The sequence below is a fragment of the Cibotium barometz genome, chromosome 36, assembly GCF_041138505.1.
Source record: "Cibotium barometz isolate CiBa-2024 chromosome 36, ASM4113850v1, whole genome shotgun sequence".
NCBI classification, from domain to species: Eukaryota; Viridiplantae; Streptophyta; class Polypodiopsida; order Cyatheales; family Cibotiaceae; genus Cibotium; species Cibotium barometz.
In genome coordinates, this window is record NC_141081.1 from 32,828,745 (window position 1) to 32,839,695 (window position 10,951).

A 10,951-nucleotide genomic window follows, 5' to 3' on the forward strand; every position below is an offset into this window, starting at 1 on the left:
GAAGACCCGTGGTTTTTGGGGAAGAATCAGTACCCACACGGAGTGTTGGCTCGGCATTTCTACAGCCTATGTTCCGGCTTGGTAGCCTTGTGTTGGGCTGTGTTATGGCATTTGTATAGGGATAATCCGGCATCTCCCGTGGGGAGAGTAAGGCCCTCAAAGCTTGTACATGATATTATTCTCCTTGGGTAATAAAATACTCCAAGGGGGGGGTCGGCCCATTCCGGCCTCTATGCGGTGTCACATGTGCAAGCTCCATTTTCAGCATTTGTGGATGTTTTGTCCAGCTTTATGTTTAAATGTTTTAATATGCATTGATGGTATCAACAAGTGTGTCAAAGACCCTAGTCCCCCGGGCACCCGCCGCGAGTTACATTGGTATCAGAGCATAGGCTTTCTTGGAAGCGGAGGCTTCCTTCTATCAATAAGGAAGAGAAAAGATCTCAAGTGGGGACCACACTTACCATCATTGCTGTTAAGCATGGCCAGCCACTTCATAGCTTATGAAGCAAGAGCATGAGCAGTAGACAGCTTGTTGATCTAAGGATTTATGAATTCACAGAATTTTATCGTGGAAGTGTGAAGATGGCTTTATGTGCACACGTTTAGCACCCTTTCCATATGGATATTGTGGATTATATTATCAAGCTTACAGGCAAGCTATATGGAGATATATCTCAGGATATCTTAAGGATATGGTGACAAGATATTTCTTTTGGCTTCATGACCAACCTGGCAAAGAAAAGCTAAGTATACTTTGAGTTTGCAAAGTTGGTGCTTTGGCTATTTACTATGAAGTGTTTTTGATGTTCACTAACCCTTGTATAGCTATGCAAGGAGAAAGGTGTTGTTGTTTGCCTTGAGATGGTTTCAAGGAAACATTGTTTATGGCTCCCTTTAATGGGATGAATTCTTTTCATGGCTCCCTTTATTGGGATGGATTATATCCATGGAGATTTCTTTCTTGGACGAGATTTATATAGATATTGGGCTTCACAAGCAATTTCTATGGACGAGTTTATAGAGAAGAAATCTTTGGATATCTCATGGATATGATGCTTTTATGGATAAAGTCCACCTCTACTCCAAGGTCTATGGATTCCTGGACTTCTTTTCTAGGGATTTGGATCCATCCTCAGGTTTATGGATTATGTTTATGACTCCCTTTTAGTGGGATGGATTATTCCTTTTGGCTCCCTTTATTTGGGATGCATTGGACTTATGAAACTCATGATTCACATACCCTGTGTAGTGTTCTCTTGTCCTACGTGCTCTCTTGAAGCTTGTTTCTACCATGTGAGGGTGGAACAATATAGAGCAGATGGAAGGGAACGTGGGCACTTCAAAGGGTAGTGACAAGCACAACATACCCTGTGTAGTGTTCTCTTGTCCTACGTGCTCTCTTGAAGATTGTTTCTACCATGTGAGGGTGGAACAATAGAGAGCAGATGGAAGGAAACATGGGCACTTCAAAGGGTAGTGACAAGCACAACATACCCTGTGTAGTGTTCTCTTGTCCTACGTGCTCTCTTGAAGATTGTTTCTACCATGTGTGGGTGGAACAATAGAATGGAAGGGAACATGGGCACTTGAGAGGGTAGTGTGAGTTGGTGGCCGAAATGCCTACAAACTATTGGTGGCCGAAATGCCTATAAACTATGTGTAGCAGAAATACTTATGGAACACTAGGTTATCTATGCCTGCGAGTGATTGTTTTATCTTGTTACTTAAGCCCACCTCTCATCCAAGGTGTGTGGTCAAAGTACCAACACGAAGTGCAAGTGGTAAAGTGGACATGACGGGACTTATGTCTATGCCAAGGGTCATGTGGACCGATGTCTTGTTGGCAGGCGACTTATTTTGTCTCGCCCATTTACTTGGGACATGGATTATGATATCTGGACTTATGGGACTGATTTGTCTCGCCCATTTACTTGGGACATGGATTATGATATCTGGACTTATGGGACTGTTTTGTCTCGCCCATTTACTTGGGACATGGATTAAGATATCTGGACTTATGGGACTGATTAGTCTCGCCCATTTACTTGGGACATGGATTATGATATCTGGACTTATGGGACTGTTTTGTCTCGCCCATTTACTTGGGACATGGATTATGATATCTGGACTTATGGGACTGATTAGTCTCGCCCATTTACTTGGGACATGGATTATGATATCTGGACTTATGGGACTGTTTTGTCTCGCCCATTTACTTGGGACATGAATTATGATATCTGGACTTATGGGACTGATTTGTCTCGCCCATTTATCTTGGGACATGATTATGATATCTGGACTTATGGGACTGTTTTTGTCTCACCCATTTATCTTGGGACATGATTTTGATATTGGTATTATGGAGACTTATTTAGTCTCGCCCATTTCTTTGGGACATGGATTCTTCAGTTATATTGGATTTTTGAGACTGTCTCGTCTCGCCCAATTGATGGGACATGATTATATCTTGAATATATGGCTTGAAGCTTAAAGTTGCGGACAACTTTTAAGAAGTTGGGAAGGATGTCACCAGCCTGGACATTTTCCAATCTGAAAGGGGTCTGGTGAACTCCAGGATGTTTAAATATTTGGAAAGTACAAGCTTTGGGAATGGGGGATTATCCTAGAATACAAAGGACCACACTCCTAAAATTTAGGAGAGTTGCTATTTTTGGCCCGACTCCGATGGAAATTCTGTTCGCGTCATTACATCTGGAATTGAGGAGATACCAAGAGTTGGCAAAGTGCCTATGATAGATTATCTACCAGTTGGAATATTTTTAGAGATAAAGTTTATGGAAGGACCCATCTCTTAGATTGGGACATGTGGCAAGAAAGTGGACCAAAGTGAGACAAGTGGCCTGACACTTGTTAGAAAGTGGATCAAAGTGAGACAAGTGGCCTCACACTTGTCACTTCAGCTATTGTGTGGCTCTCCACTTGTCATTGTAGCCTTCTCTTGCCATTTTAGCTCATGGGAGGCCCAAATCTATAAATTGGAGCCCTCTATCTTCATTAATGGAGGCTCTCTTGCTGCACACTAGCCTCTACCACCGTTACAGGCTGCCCTAATGATGGCTACTCTCTTTCTCTCTCTCTTGAAGGCTGCCCATGAAGAATACCGGCTGTTGGGGACTGTTTTGGAGGCTTCCATCGCGAAGAAATACTGAAGGCAAGGGTATTTAATCATTTATTATGATTTCTAGCCATTGTACTTGTTGCACCAGCATTTGTACTTGCTGTACCTGCTGTACCAACCATCGTACCGGCTGTACTAGCCTTTGTACTTGCTGTACCAACCACCGTACCAGCTGTACCAACCACCATACCTGATGTACTAGTCATTGTACTTGCTGTACCAGCATTTGTACTTGCTATACCTACTGTACCGGCCACCGTACCGGTTGTACCAACCACTGTACCTACTATACCAACCAATGTACTTGCTGTACCAGCCATTGTACCTGCTGTACCGGCTGAATGGAGAGTTGTACTTGTTGTACCAGCTCTATTGCATGAAGACCCGTGGTTTTTGGGGAAGAATCAGTACCCACACGGAGGTATATGGATTATATTGTTGGCTCGGCATTTCTACAGCCTATGTTCCGGCTTGGTAGCCTTGTGTTGGGCTGTGTTATGGCATTTGTATAGGGATAATCCGGCATCTCCCGTGGGGAGAGTAAGGCCCTCAAAGCTTGTACATGATATTATTCTCCTTGGGTAATAAAATACTCCAAGGGGAGGGGGGGTCGGTCCATTCCGGCCTCTATGCGGTGTCACATGTGCAAGCTCCATTTTCAGCATTTGTGGATGTTTTGTTTATGTTTAAATGTTTTAATATGCATTGATGGTATCAACAAGTGTGTCAAAGGCCCTAGTCCCCCGGGCACCCGCCGCGAGTTACAAGAAGGGTCAGAACCCTTATATACCTCACATATGAGCAAGTCGGCCTTCTGAGATGAGAAATGAGTAGCAGGGTCAGAACCCTTATATACCTCACATATGAGCAAGTCGGTCTGCTACAGCAGTCGTGAGCCATAAATGTGCCATAAATAGCCTAAAAGACTCATAAAACTGCTAGAAAAAACCCTAAATGATGTCTACGAAATCCGTGGTACATATAAAACATCATATGAGGTGGCAAAGGAGCCCAAAGAAACATTACCAACACCGGTGATAGGAAGCGAGGAGTTGTCGTCGATGCGAACTAAAGAAGAGAGAGTCTGGTAGTCCTCCAGGATATGGGCTTGATTGGTCATGTGGACAGAAGCACCACTATCACCAATCCATTAGTGTCACTGACCTCTACTAGAGAAGTCATCTCTGTGATCACGAGGAGTGAATCCTGTGAAGAAGTGAATGAATCTATGACTGCCATGTATGCTACTTTAGCAGATCCCTCCTCTGGAACTTTTTCCTTTGCCCTTGTCATTGGTGTTGTCCTTGTCAAATGCTTTGGAAGCATCTTGGGCTTTATATTTGGCTTTGGCTGCTCGAGAGCTATTGCGACGAGCAAAGAAGCGGACCTCAGTATAACCAATCCTGCCACATTCATTGCTTTTGTCCTTGGACTCCTTTGAATCCACTTTACCCGTACCTTTGTCTTTGTTTTTGTTGTTGGAGTTTTCTTTTCCGCCTTTGTCTTTGCCCTTGTCCTAGGCAACAAAAGCAAACTCTGACTTGCCTTTTCCGCCGCGATGTATGCACTTGTCGTGGAGATAACTCACAACTTCCTCAAAAGGGGGGAGAGGATCACAAAAGTAAATATGATCCTTAAAAGAATCAAGGAAGCAAGCAATTTCCAAGAAGCTTATGTATTGTTAACCTCCTCTGGATCTCCGTCCACATCTGATGAGCATTACTCCAGGTAGAGACAAACTGTGCCTTTATAGACGAAGTCATGCAATGAATGATGATAAGACGGGCCCGAGCATCCAGTATGCTTCTCAAAGCAGGGTCCACCAAGTGAGGTATGGAGATGGATATCCACACACCGGCTCCTTCCAACAATAACTGAGTGTAGAAAGACCAAGTATGATAATTGGTTGCTGTAAGCTTCATGGAGTCACTGACTTGAGGAGTGTAGGATGGTATATGGGTGGGGGTGGCAGCAATAGAAAGAATTGGATGAGAGAAACTTAGAGAAGAAAGATTGGGATGAGGAACCACCTGAGGAGCGGGAGCAAGGATCCAGGCTGTGAAGGTACTAGAGTATCAACTGGAGAAGAAGCAACAGTAGAGAAATCTCCTGAAGCCATGTCCTTTGACAAAAAACCTTCTCTGAAGCAAGAGGGCTGTAAAAACAGCAAATAGCCTCCTCTCAAGCTGTGCACAGCAAGAGGAGAGAAAGAAGAAAGGGAGGGAGGGTGGGAAACATAAATAGAGAAAGCAAATCTCTCGAAAGAGAAAACAAGTACAAGGCTGTAGACAGTTGATTATTGCTGAAAATAAGCACGAGGGAAGCCCGTAGGTGCTTACAAGCATAAGCGACTGAAAATGAGCATGAGGGAAGCCCGTAGTTGCAACAGCCAATGACCTCCAGCAGATATGCAAAAGTGAGATGAGAGATGAGGAGAAGGGTCAAAACCCTAGTATACCTCACATATGAGCAAGTCGGGCTGCTGCAGCAGGCCGACAGCAGTCATGAGCCATAAATGTGCCATAAATAGCCTAAAAGACTCATAAAAATGCTAGAAAAAACCCTAAATGATGTCTACTAGTAGAAATCACCAGTACAAGCATCCTAGGGTTCATGTAGACCATCTGGAGATGATATATTTTCCAACATCAACTTGATATTTGTAGAACAAAATGTACCATAGACCCTTTTTGCAGCCCAAAACAAGTAAAGAGTAGAAGCAGCAGTTATGCTCTGTCCGGAAGCAAGTACAAAATAGGTACAACGGCAGGTACGGCCTGGACCACAAGTAAGAACCGAAAACAGGGCACTCACAGTCTATACAGCCATGCACAGAGCTGTACAGCAGCAGGTACTTTCAGGTGCATTAGGCACAAAGAGGTGCCACGGTAGGCAGAACTGCATTAGACACTCCATACATAAGCCCTACAGATGATGTACCTGGTCAGCAGTATGACCAGGAGGTATAAGTAAAACAATAAAGCAAGTAAGTATGGGTGCTGCAGGCCTGTACAGAAACAGGTGAGAAAGTATGTACATTAGTAAGGGTAGTATGGAGAGTAGCCGGGACTGTATGGAAGACTAGCCAGTGCTGTTGTACGCAGACTAACCGGTTCACAAACTGCTCATTAAATATATTTTTTAAAAGCCTTAGGGATCATGTCCCTCTTGAATATTTGTAACATCAAGCATGTATCTCCATGTTAGTCTCAAAGGCAGATATTCACAACAGATAGAGACAGGTCACAGTATGCTGCAACACTTTGACCTGTCCGAGGCTGGGTTCTATACATGCCTGCACTAGAGAAGCGGTAGGGTGGGAAATTTGTGTGTGAGCGCAATGGCTGCACGATCATGGTAAGATCATATTATAGCAGTTAAATTCTTCACAAAATTTAGTTATCTAACAGCCCAGAGCTCTCTCTAGTCATCTGAAAACTCTAAGTGTAAGGCTTAACATATGTCAAGGCCTGGGCCGGGTCCTGATTCCCTGAGCTTCCACTCATGAGAACCCCATCAATGAGCCTATGTTTATAAAGACTCTAGGTGACTGTGACAGTCCCTTTACATTTTAAGCCATTTATATGCAACTCTCTAGACAGGTTTATCCCTGAGTACCCAACCTTTGATATTAATCTGGCCTCATCATAAACACCAGCTTAGTGATGTCATGCAATAGGGAACGCCATAGACCCACATTAGAGAGCCAAGAAGACTTTTAACGAGTCACGGAGTCTCTATAACGTCCACATTCCAGGTTTACATAGAATACAAGAAATGGAGGAAAGAGGAGCTTTTTAATTCAGGTTGACGCTCGTGTGATCTACACTAGATGCCTTAATCCCAAAGGCAGATATTCACCAACAAACAGATAGAGACAGTATGCTGGAACACTATGACCTTTCCGAGACTGGGTGCTATACATACCTAGTTAGATTCTTCACAAAATTTAGCCATCTGCAGCCCAGAGCTTACCTCTAGAATGTGGGCACAAATGATGGCAGCGATACCCTTGGCAGCATGTATGTTGTCGCCTGCTATGATGGTCAGTTTGGTGATGATGATTTTCGAGTTCACAGTAAGCTCAGCCAATGCAATTTTGTACTGGCTCACAATTTCCTGTATGGCTTCAGGAGACATATCCTTCTCTTTCTGCTGCTCTACAGCCGGACCTTCCTCTACAGCTGCTCTGCTTCTCTCTTTCTCATCGTCCCTGTCTCTGCCTGCTGTTACCCCAGCAGGCCCTGCAAAACCAGTCCTTCTATCAGACGCTCTGTCAAACCCTACTCCACCACTGTCAAGGCGCCGGTCTGGGGTTGGGAGAGCGCTTTCCGGCCGCTTTTTGCCGAGTTTGTGCAGCTCTCTGTCGGGAATCTTCGCCGGTAACCCATCGCTCACCGCTAGAAAAAACTTCTCTCCGCCTCCGTTTTCGTTGAACCGATTCGCCGAAGCCATGATCATGTTCATACCCTCTTCGGCTTCTCCTTCTTCGTCTTCCTCTTCTGCTTCTTCTGCTACCTCTCTTCTCTGCACTGCAAGCTCTCGCTGCCTGTTGAGAATGCGTCGCTGCTCAACCGGAAAATTCATGGTGCCCTTGCATCAAAAGCAAGACAAAAAACTGCGAAGCCTATGGCACTACTGCCACTTTATGTTTTAACCCATACATCTTCTTGGCAGTCGCCCACAATCTTTCAAAGTTCCTCCTCCTGCTGCTGCTCTGAAAACCCATCTCAAAACAGCAAAAAAGAAGCTTTTCTATAAACCTATGAGCTTTGGAATATCTACAGCTATGCCTCTTCCCCTTGTTTCCCTTGTGACGTGTACATCCACCTGAGAGTAAAGCTTTAAGAGTGGGTTCACATGTCCCGGCCAAATTGCGAACCCGAGCCAATTATGAAAACTATCCTTCACTTGCTTTCAGTCACATTGTCTGATGAATGCCCCATCCAATGTGAAACTATTATAATTCAAACCCTCCGAGGAGTACTTGCACATGTGAGTTATGACATGGCCTTCCCTTGAGCTTAATGTCACATAGGGAAAGACTAAGGACTTCGTGTGCATACTTGCTTGAGACTAGTAATAGTGACCGGATCATTCTCATGAAAAAAGATGTGAGCCAGAGATGTGAGTAAACACATGTGAGCCGTGAGTTCAGACACGTGAGCCAATTAGTAGACATGAGTCAACCAAACATGAGTCTAGAGGTAGGTATACCTCTAGATTACAATATTAGTTATACCTAATATTGTACCAACAAGAACATACCTACTCATGGCCTTTAAGGATTTTCCTATCATACAATCTAGACCAGCTACAATTTCCAAAGGAAATTTCTTATCCTTTGCAATTATCAGGACATGAAAGTCGATTATCAATAGGAATATGTTGTCAATTATGGCCATAGTTGATTGTGACTTGAAGGTTCTCTTTGATACATACCTTATCATAGGCCTATTTCGTAAAAAGTATGTGCCTAACTAGGCCTATTTTATAAAAATCAAATCCGTGGGCCTAGTTCATACAAAAAAAAGTGTAAGCCTATAGACGTAAGTCTACATTCGTGAGCCTAGAGACATGAGCCTACAGGTGTGAGCCCACCAAGCATGACATAAGTCTAGCTCACTACACGACCTACATGAGGCTATTTCATACAAAAAAAGGCATGAGCCTAAAGATGTAGGATCCCTGTCCCCACTGTGCAACGGATTCGGGGTGCTAGCAGCGGAAGTAGCACATCTTGCGCGGGCAGGGTCCCACACTCGGGGCCTCGCCCACGGATATTCGGACAGGTGACTGATTTCTCGATTCTTCCAAACTGAACTCGGAAAAACTTCTCTTGCCCGGAAAGCACGGGCGATTCCACCAGGATAACTTTTCCCTAACGTAGTCAAAAGCCTTAACTAACTGAGCTCATCTGACCGAACCCGTAAGTCCCATAGTCAGATCAGGGAAAAAGATTGTACTTGGATCATAGAGACCAACGCTTTTTTCCTCATTGAGAGGCACAGCCATTGATTCTTTTCCATAGAACAATTTTTGTCTGGGATTTACTTCATCTATCGAACTAAACAGAATTTGAGTCTCGATTTATGGATCTATCAGTCCATCCTAACCCCATCCCCAGTCCCATGGGTTAGCCAACCGCCCAACCACTGTAGTGATGGGATCCAATTAGGAATTTGGTTAGGTTTTGTCCCGGGTACCAGGGAAAAGAGTTCCCAGGCCCCCTAGCCGGATTTTCAAGCAAATTTAACTCTAGTCACACCACTTACACACCCAATATGAAATTGCCTTTTTCCTAGATTCAAATGTATTTAATTCAGTCATTTAATGAAATCATAGTGTTACTGATCATAAACTTCCAAGTATCCGATTGAATCTTAATTTCCAATCATTCCTTCATCGAAGTATCTATGGCATCATTGGCAACCAGAACGCTCACCACCTGTTCACTCAGGGGCCTTTTCTATAGTTCCTAGCTCATAGTACTCGGCAGATAATCACTTATAAAAATCAAGATGAAATCCTCGTTGAAGTTCAGCAAGATCAATCAACAGATCCATATAAGAGAGCTATGGACTCATCAGTTGAGGACCAGCAAGGTCAATCAACTAGATCCATACTCGATTTCAGAAAACAACTCTTACTCCTTGTTCCAATATCTTCCACGACGCACGTGTGGGTATCTTCGGCGACCCAGAGCCCGAGCACCGTATGGTCAGCACCCTCTAGGATCCTTGCAGGTCACCTAGCGCTTCACTCATAGGCCGCTTCCTTGGTCCCTCATCCACCGTACCGGAAGCTCACCATTTAAATCGAACCGAGGCTGGTCAAGACCTCGGCCAACCTTGCTACGCGAGACGTCCTCCATTGACTCTCCGTCAGCTGTTGCAACTTTATCAGGTAGGTCTCCACCACCACCACATTCTCAAGACAGTCAAAATGCTTCCCCGGCATTCTTGACATAAAACAGTCATTTACAAACAGTTCACAAATACAATTTCTATAATGAATTCACATCTTTCCAGATTTTTCCACATCAATCCATATTACTTAATCCAAATCCAAATCATATGTGTATCCATTCTTGACCAGATACATCGTTCAGATCTTATATTATTCATTCACATTCTAATTCACATGACATCTCATCACATCCATTCGCTCATATCAACTTCATATCCATTCACATTCATATTTGTATTCATTATTTCACCTACACATCCACATTCACATCTACATCCATACATCCACATTCACATTCACATCTACATCCATACATCCACAATCACATTCACACCCATATATCCATATCCACATTTGTACATCCACATCCACATTCCACATTCACACATCCACATCCACATTCACATTCATACATCCATATCCACATTCCACATTCATACATCCACATCCACATTCATACATCCATTTTCACATCTTCATTCATACATCCACATCCGCATTCGCATTCATACATCCATATCCACATTCCACATTCATACATTCATACATCCACATCCACATTCACATTTATACATCCATTTTTACATCTTCATTCATACATCCACATCCGCATCTACATCAATACATCCACATTCACATCCATACATCTATATCATACATTCACATTCGCGTTCACATTCATACATCCACATCCATACATCCATATCCACATTCCACATTCATACATCTCCATCTATTCCTCGTTCATTTTCATCTATCTGATTCGTTTCACATCCTCATATCTATTTATAGAATACAAGAGAATTCTTATTTTTGATATAAGATTTCTTTACGCATCTA

The 10,951-nt window shown here is 43.4% G+C and overlaps 1 protein-coding gene across 6 annotated transcripts in view; it reads right to left on the reverse strand.

Moving 5' to 3' along the window:
• LOC147617821 (polyadenylation and cleavage factor homolog 4-like) overlaps nucleotides 1-7,968 on the reverse strand; it is a 61,222-nt gene extending 53,254 nt beyond the window's left edge. For 4 of the 6 annotated variants that reach the window (XR_015262265.1, XR_015262263.1, XM_086776082.1 and 1 more), the window contains exon 1: nucleotides 7,118-7,955. Coding sequence is in view for 2 of the 6 variants with exons in the window: in XM_086776082.1 (XP_086632208.1) it covers nucleotides 7,118-7,729 (612 nt within the window). In the remaining 4 variants the exon portion in view is untranslated. Of the gene's footprint in view, nucleotides 1-7,117 lie in introns of all 6 variants that reach the window. The other 2 variants (XR_015262264.1, XR_015262262.1) reach the window with 2 other exon arrangements.
• Between the last annotated feature and the right edge of the window lie 2,983 nt (nucleotides 7,969-10,951).